The sequence below is a fragment of the Tricharina praecox genome, assembly GCF_024521635.1.
Source record: "Tricharina praecox strain CBS 144465 chromosome Unknown BZA05scaffold_1, whole genome shotgun sequence".
In the NCBI taxonomy this organism is placed as follows: domain Eukaryota; kingdom Fungi; phylum Ascomycota; class Pezizomycetes; order Pezizales; family Pyronemataceae; genus Tricharina; species Tricharina praecox.
Window position 1 is genome coordinate 1,802,487 of NW_026250403.1, and position 25,815 is coordinate 1,828,301.

At 53.9% G+C, this 25,815-nt stretch overlaps 6 protein-coding genes and 1 non-coding gene across 7 annotated transcripts; 2 read left to right on the plus strand and 5 right to left on the minus strand.

Moving 5' to 3' along the window:
- Positions 1 to 2,139: 2,139 nt before the first annotated feature.
- Positions 2,140 to 2,230, minus strand: BZA05DRAFT_t17. Its single transcript has one exon. It is a non-coding gene; the product is annotated as a tRNA-Arg (tRNA).
- Positions 2,231 to 2,237: 7 nt separating this feature from the next.
- Positions 2,238 to 3,942, minus strand: BZA05DRAFT_346267 (uncharacterized protein). The gene is made up of 2 exons (XM_051481189.1): positions 2,841 to 3,942; positions 2,238 to 2,774 (listed from the first exon to the last, which is right to left on the minus strand). The coding sequence occupies exons 1-2, from the start codon at positions 3,904 to 3,906 to the stop codon at positions 2,572 to 2,574; spliced, it is 1,269 nt and encodes a 422-aa protein (XP_051344468.1). The 5' UTR covers positions 3,907 to 3,942; the 3' UTR covers positions 2,238 to 2,571.
- A 120-nt stretch (positions 3,943 to 4,062) lies between these two features.
- Positions 4,063 to 5,504, minus strand: BZA05DRAFT_470108 (WD40-repeat-containing domain protein). The gene is made up of 2 exons (XM_051487881.1): positions 5,261 to 5,504; positions 4,063 to 5,189 (listed from the first exon to the last, which is right to left on the minus strand). Exons 1-2 carry the CDS (start codon positions 5,422 to 5,424, stop codon positions 4,361 to 4,363), a joined length of 993 nt encoding a protein of 330 aa, XP_051344469.1. The 5' UTR covers positions 5,425 to 5,504; the 3' UTR covers positions 4,063 to 4,360.
- Positions 5,505 to 6,200: 696 nt separating this feature from the next.
- BZA05DRAFT_382657 (uncharacterized protein) lies at positions 6,201 to 9,860 on the minus strand. Its single transcript, XM_051482137.1, has 3 exons — positions 9,684 to 9,860; positions 9,596 to 9,634; positions 6,201 to 9,530 (listed from the first exon to the last, which is right to left on the minus strand). Exons 2-3 carry the CDS (start codon positions 9,596 to 9,598, stop codon positions 6,615 to 6,617), a joined length of 2,919 nt encoding a protein of 972 aa, XP_051344470.1. The 5' UTR covers positions 9,599 to 9,634; positions 9,684 to 9,860; the 3' UTR covers positions 6,201 to 6,614.
- Positions 9,861 to 10,427: 567 nt separating this feature from the next.
- Positions 10,428 to 11,618, plus strand: BZA05DRAFT_382658 (uncharacterized protein). Its single transcript, XM_051482138.1, has one exon. It carries the CDS (start codon positions 10,565 to 10,567, stop codon positions 11,456 to 11,458), a length of 894 nt encoding a protein of 297 aa, XP_051344471.1. The 5' UTR covers positions 10,428 to 10,564; the 3' UTR covers positions 11,459 to 11,618.
- Positions 11,594 to 12,436, minus strand: BZA05DRAFT_16094 (uncharacterized protein). Its single transcript, XM_051479086.1, has one exon. It carries the CDS (start codon positions 12,252 to 12,254, stop codon positions 11,796 to 11,798), a length of 459 nt encoding a protein of 152 aa, XP_051344472.1. The 5' UTR covers positions 12,255 to 12,436; the 3' UTR covers positions 11,594 to 11,795.
- Positions 12,437 to 21,734: 9,298 nt separating this feature from the next.
- BZA05DRAFT_329819 (fungal-specific transcription factor domain-containing protein) lies at positions 21,735 to 24,996 on the plus strand (the record flags this gene model as incomplete). The annotated part of the gene is made up of 8 exons (XM_051480506.1): positions 21,735 to 22,058; positions 22,237 to 22,252; positions 22,435 to 22,471; positions 22,651 to 22,824; positions 22,870 to 23,105; positions 23,193 to 23,998; positions 24,061 to 24,742; positions 24,803 to 24,996. Coding segments are annotated over 8 exons (2,469 nt in total), but the record flags the coding sequence as incomplete, so codon positions are not given.
- Positions 24,997 to 25,815: the final 819 nt, after the last annotated feature.

Here is a 25,815-nt window from a genome sequence, read left to right on the forward strand (position 1 = left end):
CAATTTACCCATTCTCCAGGTCACTCGCACGTCACATCAGCCCAGAACTGCGGAAATCTATAGAAACGGAACAAAAAGAAAACTCAAGAATAAAGACCAACCGATCCTCGGGTTCCCAGCAAGGACAAGGTCGGCTAACGCCAGTTCCTCTTCCTCGATTCAATCATTCGTTGCCTGTGGACGCCAGAGTGCGCAGGGCGCCCTGTAGCCAGTTGGCGCCAGTCGATTAGGTTGCAATAGGTGCCTGGACCGTGGTTCTGAAGACAAGTCTTCAATCGCAACTATTTTTAACAATGGGTGCGGAGAAAGTACGGACGGGATTGACTGACCCAAAAATTCAAACACTTTACCCAACAACCACAGACCGGGCAAAATGGATTGGGAATCTTCATCTGTTTAAAGAATGGTTCATCTAGCATTCCTGGGATAGGCTGCACTTCAATACGGTCTCCAGGCAGTTCAGGCGCTGCAAGCGGTCCTGGTAGAACTACTGGTGGGATTTGGTTGGCATCCTTCTTTTTTTTTTTAATCGGCTCCTCATCCGACCCCTTCTCCTCCGAGATATAGGCACCCTTCCTCCTTTTCTTTTTTATCGGCTCCTCATCCGACTCCGAAATATAGGCACCCTTCTTCTTCTTTTTTATCGGCTCCTCATCCGACTCCTCCACCTCCTCCTGCGATTCCCTCTCCTCCTCCTCCTTCTCATACCCATTCTCCGGCTCCGGTGATGGCCCCTTCTTCCTCCTCGAGGGAGCGCCAGCCCTAGAGGGAGTGGTTGGTTTCATCGTAGTTGTGGATTGTGGTTTTGCTGTAGGTATATAAAAAAAATAGGAAAAATAGAAAAAATAGGAAAGGTATGGATCAGACCAGCTAATGTGGGATTATGTATCGACCGACGGATGGATGGATGCTTGTGAAAGAAGGAGATTTTTGGGTATCCGGAAGGCCCACCGGTGAGATCCGGTAGTTATATAATGGGGATCACTCGAGTTGGGTAGGACTCGACGGGTGAGTGCGAGTATGGCGAGCGAGCGTTCGTGCACCACCGCCACCAAACGAGGTCAAGTTGCTTTTTTTTTGGATAAAGCTTGTATGCCGTACATACTTGGGACAGGTTTCGCAGTTTCGAACAAAGGATTTCAACTCGGCCTGGTGTATCTTTCCGTTGCACGGCTTTGTTCTGCTGGCTTCCAGGCCGGTGGTCCGAGAACAAAGAGCTTCGAGATTCGAACCAGCAGTCAAGTCTCCCTCTCGGATTTGGCTGGTGCTGGCCAGCGGCGGGCCATTCACTGCATGGTCCACCGTATTCGAGATATTCTCCCGGAAACAACCATATGTAGTCCTCCCGATACGAGTATCCAGGTCCCGAGCAAGGACGTCGGTTTTCTGTGCAGCCGCTTTCACAGTCAGTGGATCCCCAAACAACATACTACCAAACGAAGACTTCCTACCTAGAATACCTAACTGTGAGCACTCACCAGTAGCCCCGTCTCCTGTCTCCCGTCCGGCCAGCACTTCGGTGCCAGCGTCAGCGTCAACGGCAGCGGAGTGCCACAGCCCGTCAACTCGAAGACTGGCTGGCGGCCGCTGACATCAATCGAGCACGGATGGGTAACGAGCGTCTCATCCCAAGTCTGAAACGATCACTAATTCGAGCTGAGCAGCATTTCAAAGACGGACAGAAAGTACACCACGACTACCGGACTCCAGGCTGGCTGTCAAGTTGCGACAATTGATAAGATTGCTTGCGAGTTGAAAGTTGCGAGTTGTAAGTTGCGAGCTGACCCCCTGGTGTTGCGAAGGGGAATCTCGGCTTGAATCTTGGAATAGAGCAGTGTAGCTGGCTTCTTTCGAGTGATTCTGATGCCACATAGGTGATTCGAAACCAAACCTTTCGTCAAAGAGCCGGACAGTGGTAGTGGTATCGAGTCGATGGTACGCATCTAGTTGAAAAGAGCGTGGCCCGGGCGACTTGACTCGCTGGATAGAAGCGTGTTGATCGTTGGTGAGAGATGAGGGTTGATGCAACCACAAGTAATGTAGGAAGTGCGTGGGAAGTGTGTAGGAAGGATGTGCTAATACACAAGCAAAAGGAACCGCGTGTCCAACCAGACAGCAGAGAAAAAGTAAAAATATAATCGACCACGATGCGACTCGAACGCACAATCTTTGGCGAACTTCTATTCCTGAGAACCGAAAACCAACGCCTTAGCCATTAGGCCACGCGGCCCGATTATGCTGTTCTATCTTTCTGTACTATAATGAGCTAATTTTTGGCAGGATATCTCACATGCCCCACCATGCCCACCAACGTTGATGCCACTACCAAACACATATCATTCGTTTACTCCCGCCGACAGCACTTGCTTCACTCCCTCATCTCGCCGACAGCTCCTCCGTCACAACAGTGTGCAATCTGCGGCGAGGCAGACCTGATACTGTAGGAATGCATATGTAGGAAGGCATCTGTAGGAAGGCATATGTAGGAAGACATCTGTAGGAAGGCATATGTTGGAAGGCATAGGAGAATAAGCTGTACTGGCTGTAGGAAGACCAGGTGCGAAAGGTTTACTAATCTGACTTGACTCCTTTGTTCCGCACTGGCTCCCCATCCTCATCAAATTGCGCCCACTCAAAGAAGCCGCAACCTTTGCCATCACCCGTGTCTGCACGGTACGGCGCCGCACAGTTCCAGAAGTAGCGGCGGGGAGCGTCCGCATCTGTAGGGTCGGGCGAAAACACTGCGCGTAGGGTCATCGGAAGATTACATTTACCTATGATCGCCACGGTATCAGCTAAATATGTAACCTGCCAGCAGAGTGGGGAATAGGGAGGCAAACATCTTGGCGTCAACTCGGGTTTTAAGCTCCGCCGATAGCATCGATACGTGATATTGATCCTGACATCCGCCGAGACCGGATGTAGATCTATCGCCCTCACGGGATGCACACAATGCTTCCACGCCTCCTGCATACCCGCATGCATGATAACGAGACTATTATGCGGCAGATGAACCGCATATGCGCCCTCACCCGGATCTTCTTCGTCATCTTTCGAAGCCCTCCGAACGCGGAACTCCCGCTCCACACCCAAACTCAGCCCAGCTATCACCGCCATGGGACCGAGATACGTGACCTCGTCTGTGTGCCATCCAACCGCTTGTTTCGCGCCCTGGTAGCGGTTCACCAGTGCCGCGTTGGTGCTCCACGGAATGGGACTGAGACCCCACGGCTTCTTCTGGCCCTCGTAGCGCGCCGTGATTGCTGCGTTCACCGCATCCTCAACTAGTTTGGTGGCGGTGCGCATGGACGGTGTGTACGCTCTTGCCATGAGCGGCCGAGATTGGTAGGAATGGTACTGCTCTGTGTCTTCGGCGGGATTGCGAAGGAAGAAACCGCTGGTGTGCGGGCTGGTGACTTCGCGGTCGAAGAGCCGGAAGGATAATGGCGGTGGGAAGGTGTTGGATTCTTCAAGGAGCTCGCGGAGGAGAGAAATTGCCAGGGATGGTGGGAGGAACGATTGGATGAGTTCGACAGGACATGGCGCGTAGGCAATGGACGCGGGAGTATATAGATGCAGTGTCTCGCCTTTCTTGGGCGGGCGGACGGGTTTGGGTGCTACGTTACTGGTAGGCTGGCGGAGAAAACATGAGAGAGAGGATTGCTGGCGGGCTTGTTTGGTGGGTCGCCTGGGAGGCGAATCGGAAAGAAGCAACGATGCGGTATGGACGGAGCCATTGCTGGCGAGGAGTGTCTCCAACAGTGTGGTTAGCGAGACGGTGGGGTGGAGGGATAATAGGAGAGCGAGTTTGGTATCGGTGCTTTCTTCACTGTCTTCAGCATCGGCAGGCAGAAGTGGGGATGAGAGCCGCCGTTTCTTCGTGGGCGGTGGTGATGGATCTGCCATTATGATTGTTGGTGGGTGGTGTTGCGGGGATTCCGGGGACTCGGGGAGACGTGTAAAGTAATATATACTGGCACGCGTAAATTAGGAGCAAGATTGGCTTGGCTTAGCTAACATGTGATGCCAAGAACCCCCGCAATACTCAGGGACCAGTTTCGTCCGAAGTTTTAGTCCATCCAAAGAGAAAGGACCGTCTCTTCGACTGGACGACCATTAGCAAGACTGACCAACCCGAGTCGAGCTGAGTCGGTCCGAAATATCTCTATGACCGAATATTCGATTCAAAAGATCATGGCACACATCCTTACTGCCTTTTCGTACGTCTGCCCTGCATCGTTAAAAGCCAATCCGCGAGCGCCCATCCGCTGAAACCAAATGTCCGGATATATTCTTTCTGCCTGAAAAACAACAGATAAACGCCACTAAAACGCCGCACCCACAAAGAATCTACCGCCAGTTACCGACTCCCGATCGTCCCGCCCACGTCCCACACCCATACGGTCTCATCCCATCCGGTACTCGCAGCCCAACCCTCCCCACCAAAGAGACACCAATCCACGCCGGCCACAAACTCGGTATGCCGATCCATCACCCCCATCATCTTCCCAGCACCAGTTGGCGCCGCCATTCCGCCGACCCCACCGTCCGCCGACCCATCCGACCAAACGCGGACACTCATATCATAGCTGCCACTGAGCAGGACATCCTGCCAATGCGGGCTCCACGCCACTCTCCTGACAGCATACTCATGGCCCGCCAGCTGCGTCTGCACCTGCCCGGGCATCTTCAGATCCCAGATGCGGATGGTGCGGTCCACGCCCGCAGTGGCCAGGACGGACGGGCGGTACTTGTTCCAATCCTGCGTGAGCACCTCGCCCGGCGACACCCGCGTCTTTGCGATTTCCGCGGAGGGCTCGGGCGCGCGCAGGTCAAACACGCGCATGAAACCGTCGCTCGAGACCGCGCTCAGCACTGTCGGCGAGCTCGGCTGGAAGGCAACGCTGTATGTGCAGCTGCCGATGTAGATTGTTCGCAGACTCGTCGGCGCCATGGGGTTCCAGATCTTGATGTTGCCATCCCAGCTGCTGGACGCGAAGGTGTTCTTGTCCACGAGGTTCCACGAGAGTGAGAAGACTTCGCGCGTGTGTTCGCGCCATTGCTGCACGGGGAAGTCGTTTAGAGTCGCGTCGTAGAGCTTTATGCTGCCGTCGCCTGAGGCTACGGCGAGCTGGTTGCTGTTGGATTCGCTGAAGGCGACGTCGAAGAGGGAGTCTTGCGTGTCATACCTTTCATCATCGCGAGGCTTTTAGCATGGAAGCTCGGAAGGTGGAGTACGAACGCGGGGGAGAGGGCAAACCATTTTTCAGCAACGATTCCTTGTGGCGTGAGTGCAAGGATGTAGAGACGGCCGTTCCCCACAAGTCCAAAGTTCGCCGACGCGGCGCAGGCGATGCGAGAGTCGAAGAAGGGCGAGTACTTGACGGCGTAGCCGTTGTAGCCCGTGGTGCGGAAGCTGAGCATCGAGAGGACGGCGAGCGGGATTTCGGATTAGAGGTTCGGTGTAAGGAGCATCGCTGCTAGGGGTGCTGCACGTTCGGTGGTGGTGGTGATGGTACCTCACATGGGTTGCCGAGGCCGAGGGTATGCGTCCTCCCCCGCAATGTCGCACAGTGCTTGCCGCTATACAGTTACGGGTGGCGATGATGCATGTGCCGACGACGCTAAATTAACGGTCTGTAAATCACTCGTGCCCATTCGATGTAAACAAGATATTCTCATCCTCTCGCGCAGGAGTTCTTAGGCAATATCGACTTCGGCATGTATCACATATGCCCAGGAGAGAGACCATTACCTTTCAAAGTAAAGGAAGGAATCCCTCGTATGCCCAACTTGCCGGATTCTGGGCGGAGAGGTGGAATGAAGTTAGGAAAGAAAGCGTACATAGCACCTGCTACCGATGAATGGAAAAGGTGGTTACAGTTATTGTGGGCTGAATAGAGGGTTAGAGGGGATTTTTTGGGAGATAATCTACGGGTCATATTGCCCGACCAATCGCCATTCATGGGAAATCACTGGCTCAATGTGGCCGACCAACCAACGATCAGGCTGAATGAATCCTTCTTCACCGAGGGGAAGATGGTTCCAAGCATGCCGACGAAAGAGCCAATGAGCATGCGCAAGCACCACCCGTACGGACCACGGAAGAAACTGCGAGCAGATCCAACGCCGGCGATAGAAGTTAGCAAAGCGGTGGCCTCGCGCACGCCATCTTCATCACGAACTGACAAGGCCTAAACCGTGAAATCAACTACAATTCAAGTGATCTCCTCCCAACCACGCCTCCACTCTCCACTCACAGAAGATATCCGCAGACGGTCAAAGCAAATCGACAAGCGCCCCAATGCAATCCCAACAAAGTGAATGACAAAAGGAGAAAAGGAAGAAAAAAAAAGAAATCTCAAGTGACCAGACGCCATGCCATGCACCCTCTAGATATCATTCAGTTCCCAGCCTTCTGGTCCTCGTCCGCCTTTTCGTCCTCCTCGTCCATCGGTTCGGGTATGTAAAGTATCACAGCGCAAATCATCAAATAGGGTGGCCACCCAAGAAAAAAACATTGCTTGTATCCTCCTCCATTAGTCGCCTCCGTCGAACTTGGCTATCTATGTATGTACTAATAGCATGAGAACTGCCACTCTTCTATGCCATATCTAGAATTCCGGACTAGTCGAGGGTGACTTTTTGATCGGTTTAAAGCAATCTTCGACGCCCCATTCCAATTTTCCGGTAGTGTATCCCTTCTCCTCGAACCGCGTGTACGCGGTATAGGCATCCTTGATGGACAGAAACTCGAGCTTGACGTCTCGGACCATGGAACCAGGGCGGTCGGCACCGGGACGCTCCAGGCTCTCTTCGATCCAGCAGACTGGGGCCTTCCTCGCCGCGCTGCATGCGTCAACGATGGTCAGGGACGTCAGTTCCACATTCACTTCTCGTAGCAGGAGAACACGTGTCCATGATTCGTGCTGGATTCCCTTCACGATATATAGCTCTAGTGGTTTGATTTTTATGTCGGCCCATTCGAACTGGACAGTACATCGGCGGTACGAATCGGTCGGATCCACAAATGAGCGTTTTCCGTTGAGGTTTTTGTAGGCGTACGCCATGAAGTTATGGGCATCCGACGGGTACACAAAATCGACGTTGGCAAACCGGGTGGGGTTGTCCACCATTCTGAACATCTCGACTGGCCCGCCTTGAATGATCGAAAGGAACAAATGGGGCTGGGGCATAAAGTTGCCGATGAAGCGGCAAAAGAGAGATCTAGGTTCGGTCCGTGAAAGCTTCAGGAGACGTTCGATCCGACTCTCGATCATCTTCATGTGTTCCGCAGGCGATTGAGCGGACGTCTGCACTGGGCTTGCCTTCCCGAACAGTGCGCGTTTTGGAAGGTCAGGTCGCCTTCCATCCGGGAACGTCACTCGCTCAAACAAAGATCGTGGTGACTGTGAATATTCTTCACGGGGAGGCATAGGCGGGCGCACCATCGCATCAACCGTAGCACCTAGGGCGAGTGGCGTATAGCTCATCTTCAGCTGTTGAGAAGTCGGTTTCTCTTGTCCCTCAGCGGCGAGGTATTTACAGTCCATGATACCGTGGTGCGTCAGCCTCTCGTCGTGGCAAATCAGACAAGTCGTGCCTGAACCGGCAATGAGGGTTGCATACACGCCGTTCGTGACCTGGATGTGCTTCCTAAACTCCCTGGGAGCCTCGGCAAATTTAACCACATATTGCTCGGAGCCATTTGGCGCTGTCTTGAACACTCTACGCAATTCTTGAACTTTCGTTCCCAGCGAGGCAAGGGCGGCAGCGAGTGCCGAAACATTGACAAGAACGGGCATCTCAACCACATAAACCGCGCCCTTCCGCTTGAACGGTGCCACTAGAGGCGTGCCGTCGAGCTTTTGGCGTTTCTCGGTCTTAATGTCGGGGGTAGTGGGCCGTTGAGAGTGTTTGGAGTCGTCCCACCGTTCGCGGAGCTCAAGTGTTTCTGTTGCCTTTCTCTTGGTTCGTTCTCTGGATTGCTCGGTTCGTTCTCTGTATTGCTCCGTGTTCGGAGACACCGTATCGAAGCTATGTGTGCTCATTGCAGCATCGGGTGTCCTTGCCATGGAACGAGGTTTACGATCGCCGGTCGCAGCCTCGCGGGCATTACAGGGTTGCGCATGTTTGAGCCTAGTCTGAAGAACTTGCACATCTCCCTGTAGCTTCGTGCATCTCTTGCTCGCCTCGTCGTATCTCCAGCTCACGGTTTCGTAATTCCTGGTCATATCTGAGAGGTCTCGGCCCGCAACGTCGATCTTTACGCGCAGCTTGTCGTTCTCGGCCAATAAGTTGCGCTTGTGTTCCGTCAATCTTCGATTATCCTGGATCAAATCTGCTTTGTCGTCCTGAAGCTCTCTCTTCTGCCTTCGGATGTCGATCAGTATGTCTTGTCGAACCTGTAGTTCATCGTCCTGTCTCTTGATATCATCCTGCAGCGCATCGATCTTCTTTAGCAGTGCGTCGATTCGGTTCTTGAGGTACTTTTCGCTGTCACTGAATGGGCCTTTCTTCGACTCCTGCAGAGCTTTGATTTCCGCCTCAAGAGCAGTCTTGTTTTCGAGTAAACCGTTTTTCGTGATTTCGAGAGAGACCTTCTCCTTTTCAAGTCGATATTCCTTTTTCTCCAACATCGAATTTGCATCTGCAATCACGTGGTATTTGTTGATGAGATCTTTGTTCTCGGCTGCGCTGCGCTCAAGACGGTCTGTCAGCTCTTGATTGGCCTTCTCCAGCTCGGTTGTCCTCGAAAGTTGCTGTCGATTCGTTCCGAAGAGCTGCGTGTTCTGCTCCGTGAGTCGCGAAAGCGAATCTTTTTGCTGCTGTTTCGCCTTGGTATTGGCGTCGTTCTCTACTCGCAAGGTATTGTTGTCGGTGACAAGTCGCTCATTCGCCTCACTCAGTTTATTATACCGGGTATTAAGCTCGGCCATCTGGGTGTCGATTTCATGCAGGGCAGCAAGCTCCTTATCCGACTCATCCAGCTGCGACTTCAATCGTGAGAGATCTGCCTGCAGTCTTCCATTTTCCCCTTGGAGCTTAATCTTCTCCTTCTGCCAGACATCCTCCGCCGCCGTCGTCACGAAGGATTTTCGACCGATCGTAGGACTAGCCAGAGGTTGCTTCTGCAGTTTGCCGACCTCGCACTGGAGTGTTTTGGTCTTGACTTCCAATCCCTCGACAGTCCGGGTCAAGTTGAAATTCTCCTGTTCAAGGGCAGTGTATTCTCGTTCGAGATTGGCGACCTTCGTGCGTTGAGTCTCGGCATCGATTTTCGCTAGTAACCCCGACTGTTCTTGCCCGTCGGGGAGTGGTGTGCTCGATAAGGTTCGCTGCTGTTGGTGTTGCAGTTGTTGCTCAAAGAGTTGATTCTGTTTTTCGGCGAGTTGAATCTGTAGGCTCGTGACCTGGGCAAGCAGCGTGTCATGCTGGGCACGCGGCACAAACACTAGTGACTGGAAAGAAGTGTCGAGTATGTCGGCGGGAGTCGCATCGAGGAAGCTTCGCAGCGATCGGGGAGTCGCCTGTTGTCGTGTAAGCTAAGCACGTTTCGTCGAGAATATCCGTAAAGTCGCTGTGGAGATATTACCATTGTTGCAATCGTTGTCGTTGAAATGGGAAGGCGCGTCTGTGTCTATGTTGAGCAGCAATCTGAACCCCCACTAGGTATCACCTACCTGCAGAAGATGTGATGGAAAGACAAAAGAAGATGTAGGGGATTATGGAGGAGGATATTAGAACGACAATTGACCCACGGCCATTGCGTAGTCGGAGATGAAGAAAATTGAAGCAGGGTGAACAGTGTTGAGGATGAGGAGGAGGAGGAGAAGGAGAAGGAGGAGGAGGAGGAGCGGGGGAGAGGAGTTACCGTATGGCACGAGAGGAACTACCCTAGTAACTATTACGCGCTAGCGCCAAGTTTTGTGGGCAGGGATGTGATCCGGTAATATAGAAAGCCGTTGTGCGAACCCTACGGCAACTACCCTACGTGAGTCGTGACTAGACATGTAGAGAAATCAGCCGGCCGTAGATACTACGTAGGGGAACCCGAATGACATGTGTGGAAGCGCAGTCAGAAACTACTCGAACACTATAACTCTCTGTATCCTCGGATTTTGGTGGAGCCGGACAATCCCCAGCTAAAACTGAGATCAAACATTCTCGGCTGCGAGGGGACTATCTTCTGGTATGTACATGTCCATCTACGCATAGCATACGTAAAGCTAGCTGACAATGACTTGGACATCGCTACTTTAAACTCAATTCAGATCGAGAGTGCAGGAAGTCGCATGGCATGTGCACTAATTATCACTCGCAACACGGGGGATGCCGCTTTCACATGCTTGCGATATTTCCGTCCTGCAGGGGAAACTCTGTCTGACATGAGATAACGCCGCCTGCATTTTTTGCGTTTAGATATAGGGCTCGACGCCCCTCTGCTCTGCTTGAGCTTAAATTCAAATCCTCCAGCAGAACCACCGGTCTGCCATTGGTCATTCGACTCTGCTTCCTGCACTTCTCTGTCGTCAGCCCATCTCGCAATAGCACTTCAGTAGTCATGGCTGTCACAGTTCTCGATGCATCGCGCTCCCGGCCTGCTACTCTCGTCTCCCGCCTATCCGCCTCGACTCTTGCGGCCACCGCTCTCCAGCAAATCCCCAGCAACTACCTCTCCCTCGCCAAAAGCCTCCTGGCCATCGCAGCGAATAACATACCGCTTCTCTCCGCCCCCACTCCCTTACCCGAAGCAGAAGAAGTCTTCACCTTAGACGCCCCCGATTACTTCAAGAGCCGACAGGCGCCGCAGGAAAACGACCTCAGCAGCAACACACTTCCACCACCCAGCTACGCCACCTCCCCACCAACACCCACACAACCGACGGAACCAACGTCCCCCTCGCAGACCGTCCACTTCTCGCACCCATCCTCACTCTCGCAGGTGGTATCGCAGGCATCCAGCAGCAGTACCGGCCGCTGTCCCTCCTGCTCCCAGCTGCAGCTCCAGCTGCACCTGCTCACGCTGCAGAACGAAGCCTATCTCGCACAGCGGGACTACCTGCTGCAGCACCAGCAATCACCCGGCTGCACTGCCGCCTCCCCCGGGTCGCAAGGGCTGCTGGCGCTGGTCATCGCCAACGCGATCCGCGCGCTGTTCCTTGTGGCGTTTCTGCTGTGGCCGTATGTGGTCCGGCTGTCGTGGAAGGCTCGCGAGTGGGAGAACGAGTGGGAGATTGGGGGGCGCGTGAGGACCTGGGGTTGGAGGTGTGTGGGCATGGCTTGGACGGTTGTTGCCAGTGCCGGCAAGGAGCGGCATATTGGCGTTGGAAGGAGGGCACAGGCCGAGTGGGAGGTGTGGGCTATGAGAGGGATGGAGGAGGTGGTCAGTGGTGTCGGGCAAGGTGTTCGGGAAGGACTCGGCCTTTGGGGCGTAAGAGTCGAGGGGACGATGTAACGATGGCGCCTAGCGAATGATGAGAGACGGCGTCAACGACAACCGAGATTTATGATTACCACACGGCACGACACGACATACGGATTGGAGAAACACATGGACAGAGCATAGATTTCTTATTTGCATATTTGTTTATAGAGCAAGTCGTCTTCAAGCAACATTCTATATGGAAAAATCCGCATACTGCCTGTTGATATTATGCTATTGCCTGTTCCGGTGTCACTGGTACTTTTCTATGTCCTTTTGCATCGTCGCATACAGCCCTCATTTCCTTCGTGGCTTCTTAGAATTGTCCCTGACTTCTCACCAGAATCAGCCTCCTTACGCCTTCAGGTCCCTAGCCCAAATCCGACACAATTCTCAACAGCCACGAAGGAAATGAGAGTAAAAGGACAGTGGAAAGCAGTAGTGACAGCGTAACAGGCAACAAGACGCATTGTGTCAACACTGCCCGTGGTCGCCATACCGAGTGACCTCCCATGTACGTCGTGGCTAAAATCGACGCCTCAACAAAAACAAAAGCAGTTAACTTAACCCAAGAAATGGCAAAAAGGTGAATGACCCCGACGTGATTTGAACACGCAGCCTTCAGGTCTGGAATCTGACGCGCTACCGTTGCGCCACGGAGTCTTGAATGACATAAAGCCGGCGGCCGTCTCTGTAATCGGTGCACACTGAGTGCTGGTGTGGTAATATTAAGCATCGAAACTTGAAAGCTGTCGGGCTTTATTCGCAGACGGTAAACAAGATACCTGGAGTGAGTGTGCCTGTCGTTGGAGCCGATATATAGGCACATCTATCTGGCTGCAAGATCAAAACAGGCCCGTTAAAGATTACGAAACGAACAACAAAACCTATTGACGGCGCAGTCGGGACTTGAAATATTCCGATAACGACGACAACGACGGGCGTGTCGTGGAATTCGGGTTTCATGCGACATCACTCGGGTATCCGGGTATACCGAGCCCGATGGTTGGACCCCACACCCCACACCCCACATCCCGCACCCCGCACTGGGAACATGGGAAGCAGTACAAGAGCATGCATATGTAGAGTATATAGGGTTGATTATTGCGCTTCTGCGAGCCGTATACCTATGACAAACGTTAATCACCTCTGCGACGCTCGCTCGTCGCATGTGTGTCCCTCTGTTTGCTACATACCGGTCATACACCCGCACATGGGTGGTGCGGCCAACGCTCCGTCCGGCCGTAAGGAGAAACCGACTTCAATTCCCGAGGGGAGCGGGGCACGTGTTGCGTCGTCGAAGCGGGGAGGGAGGAAGGGAGGGGCGAAAGGCGGGGCTAGGGAACCCACATATCTAGCACAGATGAGTTCGGTACCGCCGGCGGTGACGGGACTACTGGTAGCGGGCATGCCCTCATCTACATAGAGCATCCGCGCAGTACAAGCTCTAGTGGGCTGGAACTTGGCAACTTCTTCAGTGGAGTCTGGACGAGGCTTCTAGTCGTCGTGGACTCCGAGTCTGTACCTACCTCACACCGGTACTTAGGTAAGTGCATAAATGTCCAGGACTAGGATGAGCGCACCCTCCGTTGCTCCTCACCCCTCTCACCCCCCTCACCACCACACGGATCAGCCCCAATGATCGGACCCAGCAGTGACAGGTTTGTGGTTAAGCATAACACGACTTTCGGATAGGCACCAATGTGGGAGGTCCGGGGGCAGAACCCGTCGATATGTATCCACAAGCAGCGGCCGGACTACCCGATACATACGAGCGGCAAACATCGGACATCCGGTGCGCGTGTAGTTATCCAGGAATCGAGGTCAACTATCGAATTATGTAGTGCTTGAGCAACTAGTGCAAAATCTATGCAGGTCTGGTTACAGAACTGCCCAAGTCGAGTAACAATCGTTACCCGACAAATTAGCGGCCTAGATACATACGCCAAGCGGAATGGGAGGGAGGGGGAGTAAATCAAGGGCTAACCCACGGGCTAACTCAAGGCAGATATATACCAACAGGCTACATACGAGTCGCACTGCCCTGTCCTGGACAAAATTGTGCGTAACAGATAGAGTCTAGACAGCCGGTATTTTTCTTCTCAAACCCGGGTCGGTACGCATAGAAGCTGGCACTGACATGTGTCGGTGTTTCTGGGCGGCCCGGGGGGGGGAATATGCACTAGTAGTAGTACCCATCCGGTGTCAGGTAGACAGGATACGGTACGGTACCGTATCCATCCGTACGTACAGACAGTGGTAGTTACGGATAGGATTGCACCATGGGCGTTTTCATCGTTGCCGAAGAGGGGGGCCCGGCCAACCGGAATGCAGGTTTAATGTAGGTAATCGACCATGAGCTAGAGTAGCAGGAGTCCTGGGCTATGCTACCCAAGAGGTAGGTACCTGCCGTATGTAAGCTCTCAGCTGTCGCGATCTGTACCAAAAACTCGGGCGGTTTGCCTATTCGGGCATATAGTACTAGTTAGTAGAGTAAGCAGGTCAAGCACGCAAATAAAGACTGGGCCCATGTTTAACAGCTATGTAGCTCACACATCGTGTCACTCGGGACTTTATGATCCCGACAAGGACAAGCAAAGTGAGCAGTGGTCCCGCTCGTTCTCACTTGTGTGTGTCCCCCTAGCTGCTGCTTGATTACTTATCTACTTTCCCTTCGGTTCTAGCTGAGAAGCAAAGTACCGAGACCAATATTGCGCACACGACGAGACTCCAAGACAAAAGACATGCCTCGCTGACCCCCACTCCCCATTCCCCACCCCCCACATCGGAGAGGAGCGGGGGGCTAGTTAACCGCCACTGTCAGATCCAGGTACTGAGCACGCTCTTCAGCCGCCCGTTCCTGCATACATAAAAACTTTAAACATGCGCGTATGTACATCGGTAGGCGGTATGTGGGCCGTACCTAGAAATTAGATTCTATGTAGATATGTTGCCGTACATAGGATGAGGATCCTATCTGGTCCGAAGAAGTGGTCTAATGGGCAGTGCTAATGGGGGATGACGGAATTCACCTCATGAAATGCCTGCTTATCTTTTATTTTTTATTGTAGAGCTCGGTTATAGGACGGTGGGAGATGGGAGATGGGATGATTTCCGGGCCCGTTTCGAACCGAGTTGTCTAGATTCCGATGGCGATTTTTTTTTGGTTCGATCCCATGCGTGACCAGCCTTGCAGTGAGTACTAGGTAGTACTCCAAGTAGAGAAACACGGCGATTGAGATTATGAGATAAGAGAACGAAAACGAGGCAACCCCGAGGCCGCCCGATCACCAGAGAGTTAGCCACTGCCATTCTAGGGAATGGCCAGCGTGGGGTGCCGAATGGCCATTGTGCTCGGACGATGGGCTTTGCACTTTGCCACCACATGCACCCCTCGTAAATAAAGCCCCGAACGACGGCGGTGATGTCGTTTCCTCTCTCAGCCTCAATGGTAGGTACTGTAGATATTTCTGCTGCAGATGTCGACCGGTGGGGTGGACTTTCGTCGTTGTGGAAAAAAGCTCGTGATGCACTGATGCTTCTTTCCCAGGGGCATCGGGACCCGAGCCACGGTTCGGAGCCCCCTCGGACCCCGAGACCGAAGAGCCAACCTAGACGGTCTCATGGATTGGTGGGACCATGTGCCCCCATTCCCACGTACGATCACTCGCCCATGGTACATATGACGCGCATGGGGGGCAGCTGCCGACGGCCGTGCCCAACCCGCCCGCACAGGAGATATCATATCATACCATACCAAGCTGTTTGTTTTCCAGCGACATTCCAGAAGCAGAAGCGAAATGCTCGGTAGAAAGTAGGAAGCTTCTAGCTCCTTTCTGTCTGATCTTCTTCCCCGCATCACACACCTTCGCAGATCCCTTCCGCATAGTTAGTTGCTAACCACCGGCCCACCCCACCACCACCATCATCATCATATGTATGTAAACCCCCCCCCCCCCCCCCCCCCCCCCCCCCCACCCCCCCACGGATTCAAATCACCATCTCGATTCTCGTTCCGTCCAGACTGGTCACTGATCTGTGTTTTGCTGACTGGGGTTCATATTGAAGTGCATATGTACTGTACATATAGTATGTATAGTACCTATGGCGGCTTGGGGAAGGAAGATTGAGAGAAAAAAATGGGACGGAAGGATGGTTGACCGTGGCTACCCATGGTTACAATCGGCTGGATATTTGCATGCATGCTCTCCAGTCTCCGGTGTGTATGCATGTAGGTATGTGTATTTGTTGTGCAGTGTAGGTGCGGGGATGTCTCGTCCGTAATTTCTCTGTCTCGATACCCTCTCCTCCTCCTCTCCACTCCCTCTTCTCCTCCAATCCGTCCCTCTTCCCCTCCAAATCGCACCAAAAGCTACAGCTGCAGTATGTATCGGCGCTTCAGAGTGACCGCCGCTCCAAACGGTTGCCAATGCCGATCTAGCCCCGCCCTCGAGCTCGTTGGAACTTGGCGTCCGAAGCACACCTACCTGTATCCTACTTACCTACATAGCAATGCGCGAATAGTCTACTATAGACGGCTCGAAAGATGCGAGATGCAAGATGAACTGCCACCACGATCCAGGATACTAGGTACGGTAGAAGGTATACCCGGAAGCTTTTCGGACCGGCGACGAAAGAGCAGCAGGAGGGAAAGAGCAGAAGGAGAGGAAGAGATAGGGATCGTCCGTCCGTTGCGGTAGATCTATTATCGTACATATCATACATATCGTACATATCAACACGGCCATGTGGTCGGTGTCGGTGTTGGAACTTGGTGAATCCGGACGGGATGATGGATCGATCCATGCCATCACTACTACCTAATACTTCGACCATCTACCGCCGCCCCCATGGACTGCCGCCGCAGCAGCCAGCCAGCCAAGGACGAGATGTTCGGACTTCCCACCTTCCCAGATATACCCATGTAAAGAGGGTCATGCCCGGACATATCGTACACTGGCTGGGCGCGCACAGAATTCATGCCCCACCCCTCCATCCATCCAGCCAGCGAAAGGTTAAATAAACTCCTTCTGCATGTACGGTGAGGTGCATGAGGGTACGTAAAAACATCGACTTCCCCCCTGGGCGCTGCAGACTGCAGTAGGTGGATCTCAGAAACTAACTTGGTATATACCCCCTCTTCTGGCCATGTCCTGGGGGCTCGGTTACCCCATCACCTTGTCCGTAACAGAATACCGGTTCGTGTGATCTCAGTATGTATGGTAAGTAAGCCGAAGAGCTCCCTCAAGGCTCAAGCTCGGAAAGCACCGATCAAGAATTGCTTATTCGTTCAACCACTAGTTACTCTACTGTACCTGACGGAAAGCAGGAGTCGATTAGCCAACCGGTCCGATGCCTATGTACATATGATATGATACATCATCTTCACGGCACGGCCGAGACAGACGCCGTGGGAATGTCTCGTATGTATCCCGGATGACGGGCGACTCGGATTGCTGTGGGCAGTGGGCGCGAGCACTTGTTATGTACCTCTAGGTACATAGTCCGTCATCGAGCCGGGAAAGAGATGACGGGAGAGCGCGCGGGGGGGGGGGGGGGGGGGGGGGCGGAAGTGGGTACATACCTCATACCGTACATACATGGCGCTTCAGACTCTCTCGCATGAGCGAATAACCGCAAAGCAACATCCCTTGTGTGTGGCAGCTCGTTACCATGTTTTCCGTATCGTCTAGATGCATGGTAGAACGAGTAGGCAGGCGGACAGGCTGGCAGGCTGGTAACACGGACAGGACAGGCCAGACCAGGCCAGGCGTGAGTGTATGATTCGGGCTTTGGGGGACTCCGACTCGACTTCCGACTCCAGGAAGCGCTTAATGCCTACTCTCTACCTGTTTAGTCTGCTATGTACGATGCATGCGGGTCTCTCGATCAATATCAATCTCGTCTGCGAGTGTCGAGCGACATAGGTACGGTAGGGCTCAGACGAGCTGGCGGTGAGTATCATATAACATAGTATAGCATAGTATCTAGAGTATCTCCCTACATACGGTACATGTCCACTCTATCGCATCTCTCGTGGTGGTGGGGCGGGTAGGCACCACCGATGTGCTGATGATACTCCACCTATGTACTCCAGATACGGTACTAGTAGCTTGTTTTTCTTTCTTTCTTTCCTTTCCAGAACGAAGAGGAAGCTCACTGAGTACTATCACAGAGTATGTAAGTCGGATAATTCTAGACATGATTCTCTCTGTTCGTCTCAGTTCGTTCCTGGGTACGATGTCATGAAATCCGCGAGATATGGAGAGTGCGGTGAGCTGCTAGATCGGGACGTATCTGCAGTACCCTGCAATTAAGCTGTAGTCGCCGTTGAAAGAACGTTGGAACAATCTGCCAATCATATCGGTTGCGGGTCAGCTACCGGGATCATGGGCAGATTGTAGAGTATCATAATATCTGTCGGACAATTGTGGTGGAGCTAGAATAAACACCCTCGTTCCTATGCATACCGGTACCTCCCTCGAACGCTGTGGTGTGTACGGTGTACCTGGAAATCCAGAGAGGGAGCGGCAAGGCTTCTCTCGGGCATACTCGCCTTCTTCTTCTTCTTCTTCTTCTTCTTCTTCTTCTTCTTCATCTTCTCGGCCAGATTGGGCTTTCTCTCTCTGGCACACTTTCCTTCTTCTTGGCCCCATCGCAGCTTCACGACACCGACATACAGTACATACATGACGACAGGATTGGCCCCCATCTCGTCCCCTCTCTCCGCCGGAGAACGTCACATGGCTTCTGTCTGTACTTAATGCACATCCATCCCAATTCCAATCCCAAGAGCGGGGAAGCCAAGTATGTATGTCATCCTGTTGGATTCTCCCAAGAGAAGCCTTTTACGGTAACGCTCCTCCGCTGCTGCTGATGCCATGTACGGCGCTGCACTGCACTGCGCGGATATATATGTACCCTGGGTCAATCAAAAACTGACCTACCTAACTCGTGTGTCGTTTCGCGCAGGTATGTATGTAGGTCGGATAGGCACCTACGATATGCTGGCTGGATGGATGGCTGGATGGCTGGATGGATGGCTGGATGGCTGGATGGCTGGATGGATGGCTGGATGGCTGGATGGCTGGCGGTAGGCGTGTCGGCGGTACAGAGGTGTCTACTCTAGAGTTCAGAGGTCGACCGGGAGTGCAGCCTTCTCGGAACTTCACATGCTTCCGTCGGAGAACCATCGGTACGGTTGGCTACCGTACTGTACACTAGTGAAGACCGGGATTCCCGGCTAAAACCAAAAGAGAAAAGAAAAGGAAAAGAAAGAAAAAAGACGGCGCAGCGCCTTTGCGGGGCAGGCAGGCGGCAGGCCAGCGATGTCTGGCGGTGGACTGGAACGACGCTGCGACGACAAGCGCGAAATTGGAATTGGACGGACATCAGCTGCAAACCTGCGATCCCCTTTCGAGGCATTCTCTCCGGCCTAGATGAGGCTGTAAGCATCGCCTGTAACTAACTTGGAGTCGATGCAGCTCCCGACACATGCGTGGGCGCGTTAGAACTTCGAACTCCAACCCCCTCCCCCACTCAACCCAGCCCAACCCAATTGCGACGGGCTGGGACACTGGAAGCTTTGGCTGTTTGGCAAGAAGACCCTGGATCACGGTAGTTATAGGCTGGTACCTATGGCAGTCCGTGGCCAGGCACAGACGACAGGTAAGAAGTCCGGACTTCGAGAGGTTTGATGGTGGCGGTTTCGGCGGATAGACAGCTGAGTGCCGGGTGAAGAGCAGGTAACCAAGTGTATGTAGGAACTCCAGCATCGTTGAGCCGATGACGGTGTCGTGTGCTACGGTACCAACTCGAGTCCCCCCAGCTGCAGACTGCAGTGGCGTCAACCGCGGTATGTATTCATGTACTCTACATGCCATATATGTGTAGGCGGTTCGCTGCGGACGTTTCTCCGCAAAAATCTACGAAGTTACGAAACTCCATCATCAGCCATAAGCCATAAGCCATAAGCCATCCGCCGAATTCGAATTCGGTGTCAGCGCACCCAGCCCTCCCACGGAGCTGTCACTGAACTCCACTGCAGCCTGTGGGGTGCAAGGGAATGAATTGAATAAGGCTGCCACGATGGCCGTTGGCCGTTGTTCGTCCGGAAGGTTTACCATGTACATACGTGCTCTAGGTATTCGGTAGGGGAGTGGAAAAGGCACATGATGGCTGATATCCTCGTGTCACACCGGCGTGCCTATTGACAGACTTGCTACGGAATTGAGGCCTACGTAACCACAGGATTGGGCTGGGCCGAGTATAATACCGGTACCTGTCTCCGGATGGGAGGGGGGGTTTGTGTGGCTGATATAATAGTTGAAACAGTTCGAGGGGTGACGATCCGCGCACATCCAATCGAAGTTCCCGTATAGGTAATAGGTAAGACAAGAGATACTTGCAAGCGCCAGCTGGGTCTCTGGGTGGGGAAAGTGGAGGGAGTGACACGGTGACAGGAGGGGCCGATGGAATCACGGAACTTCGGGGTGACGATCTCTTGGGAAGCTGGGGGAGTCTTCGATGCATAGGTACCCAAATACATACCTGGGTATTCCGTATGTATCGTAAGGAGCCAGTAATCCGATCCTCAAACCTCCCTCGAGCCTCCCTGGCCATGTCGACCATCCGCCGTCGGGTCACGGCAGATATCTCGATATAGATACATACTGCAAAGGTCCATGCATCCATCCGCTCAATCGGCGGCCACTGGTCAGCCTGCATACCTGCATCCAGCGTCCGATGGAAGGGTGATCCGTGGTTGGTATACTTGGGTACTTCTGGAGTAAAGTAGTAGTGCCCCGGGATCTCAAGATCCCAGGTCCTGAAGGGGCGAGAATAGCGTAGAGTAGAGTACCGTTACGGTAAACACGGGGGGTTCATCAGCATGTGGGGGTACCTACACTGTACCGGTCGTCCAGGTCGACGGTAATGGCGTATGTGCCTATTATTGCCCGTGTGCCTTCGAGGTTAGAACAGATACCGGTACAAGTTGCTACATACCAGCCTACCAGTTACCTACTCTAGAGTACCTACGGAGAAGCCCACCTGCTCAATCGGGGGCTTCTTATCAATTCCTAGATGCTCGTCAGCTACTTTTACCTACATCAAGGGGATCGGGAAGCAGCGCGGAACACGAAAGCGATGGCAAGAGAGAGCGCGGTTTCCTTTCCTTTCTTTTTTTGTTTTTTTTTTAATGTAGCGCTTCATCGCTGCGTGCCTTGGATCGTCAAGTGAGTGCGCCGAGTGCTGGACACCTGCCAGTCGAGTAGAGTATATCCTCTGGCTTCCCCGTCGTGATGGTTACTCGGCCCAGAAATCGAACCGAATAAATCTCCAAGTACGTATTTTATACACTCCACGGAAAACGCCAGCCCCATCATTGGCCACGATAAAGAAACACAGAGAGATCCTTTGTCCTGTCCTGTTTTTACCCACCACCTCACACAGCACACGGTACACAGAACACCTGCCATACAGACCGACATCCGAGCTTTACTTCGGCACAGAAACCACGGCCAGACTGCAATAACAACGATTTCAGGTGCTGCTGCTGCTTGCTGGCCGCCCTCGAGCTTTCCGTTCACAGCCGCCGCCCGCAGTCGTCGCCGCCGCTCCGCCGCCGCCCTCGCCGCCGCCACTGCCGGATATATAAGCAAGCCGACAGACGCCGTGAGATCGATCGCAATCCTAGCCACCTCGATATCTGCTGCATGCTGTTTCTTCCGGACTTCCCTACCTCGCCGAACATCATCCTGCAGGACGCAGCGCCACTGGCTGGTCATCCATTGACCGAACTACTGCTACTACCGCCGCTGCTGCCCCACTGCAATTATTTCTTCCCCCCAAGAACCCAGCACAATCAGAAATCAGATCTCGCTGTGTCTCTGATTCCGTAACCATCAGAGTACTGGAGCCCTGCTACTGCTACATACTACGTACATATAGGCACTCCGCCAGAAGCTTGCATTTTTGAGTTTTTCGTGGGATATTTCCCCCCACTCACTCATCGCAGCAAACCAACCCCCCCAACGCCAAAATACACTCCTTCACCCATTCCCCGCCGGGCCCAGTTACTCTACCCCATTTCACGGGTAGCGGTATTAGCGGCTTTGGTGAATCTCCGTACTCGCACTCGCTCCCTCCGCACTATCTCCACCCACACGAACTCGCGCCGCAACAGCGGCTGGCGTGCCGAGGCGCCTTGCTCTTGAATGTGCCTACATCCCCGGCCGACGGCACAAGTAGCAGCAGCAGCGTCTTCATCTCTTCACCTCCGCCTCCGTACATGCCGCTACCGCCGAACATGATCTCCAAATCGACGTCGCCGTCCTCCATCGGCACCCAAGGAGCGCCCAAACGCCGAAGAAAGACGACCACCGACGAAAGCTCGCTTCCCCGGTTAGCGATCGACTCTTCGCTCGGCGGGAATGCTTCTCCTACGGCGGCGGCGGCAGTAGCGACGCCGCAGAGCGCGGGTGGAGCGAGCGCGGGTCCCGGAACTGGCAGCAGCAGCGGTGGCAGTGGTGCTTCTTCGTCGTTCAGAAATGTCTCAGCATGTAACCGATGTCGCCTGCGTAAGAATCGCTGCGACCAGCGATTGCCAGCCTGTATGAGTTGCGAGAAGGCGGTATGTAGGCTTTTTTTCTTCTCTTGAGATCTTCTACCTCCCCTCGACTTTCCTGTCTATCGTGGCTGCTGCCTGCGCGCAAACGACTTGAGCCTCACCGATCTATTCTTCCCTTTTCTCTCTCTCTCTCTCTCTCCCTCTCGTGTATTCTGCCAGCGCTGAACAATTTTCTCTCAAGGGTGTGCGATGTGTAGGTGTGTAGCCCTTCACGGTTCCCTGTCTGCAATATCTCTGCGTTTCCCCCGCCCGTTCGTTATCACGCTTGCTGCACTGCTATCTATACATCGCAATCGCGGGGATGAGGCTCGGCACTTGTGTGCTCCGGGAGTGTCCAGCGGCTGAGATTGTGGTTGACTGACATGTCGTCCCGCAATAGGTTACGACCCTATAACGAAGAGAGAGATCCCGAGGAGGTCAGTGCCGTCATTTCTTTTGCGACCCCTCCATGTCCCGATCCTGCGGTTCGGCTGGGCCGGGTGCTGGCGAATATTCGATCTTCGGGTCGGGATGTCGCAACCCAATCCAACCCCCCACTTGACTCCCTGGTATCTGTCGCGTTGGATGTGACCCGTCGATTCTGACATCTCCACAGCTATGTGCATTACCTGGAAACCCGAGTCGCGTACCTCGAATCGCTATGCACGACCAATAACGTCGCCTTTCCGCCGGCGGATGACTTCCCCGATCTGCCCCCTATTCAAACGTCCTCCGCCATGTCCGCACCGCCGACCGCGACGGCCCTCCATGCTCCCCCGCTACCTGGCGCGTCGTCGCCAACGGGCACACCCATCGACCCTGCCCTGAACGAAAGCGGGCGTCCATCACCGAGAATCAAGCGTGAGTCGTCGGAAGGCTTGGAAGGGAAGAAGCTCGACAGCTTGGTGTCGGATATTGGACTCGTGTCTTTTGCCGGCGCAAGCGACCCCCGCTACCTCGGTTCCGTATCGGGCATCTCGTTCGCGCGGGTGGTTTTCGCGGCGGTCAAGAGCAGCGCGCCCGGCTCGGGCAGCTCCAACGAACAGAACGGCAGCGAGCCGCAGAAGGGCCGTGGTAAGCGGATCAGGTCCAACAGTCGCGTTCGCGGTTCGAGAGGCCTGGGAATGGGCGGTGCGGCAACGAAGGAGAACCCCGAAGTTGAGGTTGACGCCGATACGCAAATGAGGGATTCGTTCTTCGGACTCCACACCAAGCCTACGATCTTACCGGCCCCGTTCCCGACTCGTCCTGTCGCCGAGCGTTTGGTGCGTCTCTACTTCGAGCATGCGAACCCGCAGATCCCGTCGCTTCATCGTGGGGAGTTCAACAGTGTTCTGGAGGCCATCTATGGCCCAATCGAGGCCACAATGAATGGAGTTTCGGACTACGGTGTACAAGGCGAAGGTCTCGGTGGATCGGCGCGAGAGCGCTATCTTCTCAACATCGTGTGTGCTATCGGCGCCGGAATCTTCCTTACCGGCCCCGAGGAATCGCCCGAATCCGATGACGAGGAAGAAGGTGAAGATGGACCGAGAAAAAAGCAAAAGGTAGACTCGAAAAATCGCAAAGAAAAGAAGAAGCAAAGCGAGCCAGAATCTTACCACGCGTCGGCGATGCTTCACCTCGAAGCATTCCTCAGCCAGAGCAAGGGAGGGCTTGATGAGCTCCAGGCTGTTTTGCTGCTAGCCGGCTACGCACTTCTCCGGCCGGTGTCTCCGGGCCTCTGGTACATCGTGGGAGTCGCAGTGCGGCTGGCGGTGGACTTGGGCTTGCACTACGAGGACGCAGATATGGAGACCAAGAAGCCTGTGAAACAAGAACCCAAGACGGAAAAGGAGGGGAGGAAAGAGTGGGTTCGGGATATGCGGAGACGGCTCTGGTGGTGCGTATACAATCTGGATAGGCTGGTCAGCACCTGTGTTGGAAGGCCATTCGGAATTGCCGATGAAGTCATCAGCACCCAGGTACAGTGGACGATCCGACATCACAACTGCTTACTTTACCGTTCTGACTTTTTCATCATTAGTTTCCTTCCATGCTGGATGACGAGTACATTCACCCGACCAAAGGGCTGATGCAACCCCCTCCCGGAGAGAATCCGCCAACATATAAAGCCATATCTCATCATTATACTCGCCTTCGCCTGCTACAATCCGAAATACTTCAGGTCCTACAGCAACAATCGCATGCATTCTCATTCGCCTCAGCATCCTCGGAAACCGCCTTCAAGAAGGACATTTACAAGGGCAAACAAAATTATCCTCACCACCACCCATATCATCTCCAGACGCCATATCTGAGCGGCCATAACTCGCTGCAAGCCTGGCACCGGGACGTTGATCGGAGATTGAAGGAATGGATAGATACTGCGCCCAAGTCGATTGCCGAGACCGGTGTCGAGTTCTCCCCCGAATTCCTCGAGTTGAACTACTGGCAGGCAAAGATCATGCTCTATCGACCTTGTTTGTCGGTTCCGGTGCTCTTGGCCGGCGAATTGGGTGCTAGCAGTGGCAACGCACGTTCGCGGGCTGCCGAGAGAGGCCTGGGAGAAGGTGCTGCGGTGTTGCACGGGCGACGAGAAGACGAAGAGCGGGTTTACATGATCGTCGCTGAAGCGGGAAGCAAGGTTCTTCGGATTTATAGGCAGCTGCATCGCGTGCATCAGGTCAACTACACTTTCCTGGCCACGCATCATCTGTTTATGGCTGGTAAGTGCTCCCACCGGATATCTGATTTGGAGTTTTCGTCTGATCTTTCTTTTTTTTTAGGGATTTCTTTCCTTTACGCCATCTGGCACTCTCCGTTGGTTCGCTCGCGTCTAACCATGGACGAGGTGGACTTCACCATTCTTGCAGCCACATCCGTCTTGGGTGACCTCGTCGATGTGTGTCCCCCGGCAGCGGCTTGTCGTGATGCATTCGAGCGCATGTCTAGGGCTACAGTCCAGATGTGTCTCGGCAGTAAGCGAGGCCCAACGTCGGCAATAATGCCGAGTGGAATCTACCAAAACTCAGCGGCCGCCGAGCAAGTAGACCGGTCTGTCGTCGATGAAAACAACGCCATGCTAGTCCAGCAACAGTACCGCCCTGTCTATCATACAACGCAATCCTCCCAGTCTCTCCCCACCATTTCTCCCACGCAGAATCAGTTGATGCAACGTCCGTTGAGTCGTTCCAGCAGCACCGATTCTTACACCCATCAATCCCATTCGCAAAGCCAAGCGGAAGCCCGAAGGCGACAACCTGTTCACTTCGATGATGGCTTCCGGGAGTTGTTCACCTCGCCCCGCCAACCCCACATCTCGCCACCAGCATCATATCCACCGCAGCAGCACAATGCATATGTGCAATCACCAACGACGCCAACCGAAGGAATGCAATACAACCCCTCGGTCTACGCGCACACCCAGCATCCGCATCAGCAAAACATGTATCAGGGACAGGGACATGGCGACATGATGATCGATCCGGCCCTTCAGCACCGCGGATACCCGGCACCCGCGCCGAACACCCCCGGTGACTGGGCTCACATGGATATGGCGCAACTGGGAATCCCCGAAGTCGAGATGTGGGAGCACGATAGCTGGAGCGACGAGGGCAATTCGGGCCAGGTCGATTTGTTTGATGGGTTCTTCTTCGGCAATAGTGGTTAGGTGGGAGTCGTCTGGCTCGCCAATCCGTTGCTGTTGCTATTGCTGTTGCTGTTGCTGGTTTTTTCTTTTTCCCCTTTATTCTCGTGGGTTTTTAGCTGGAGTCCGGGTGCGGTTTGTAGATTCCATGTT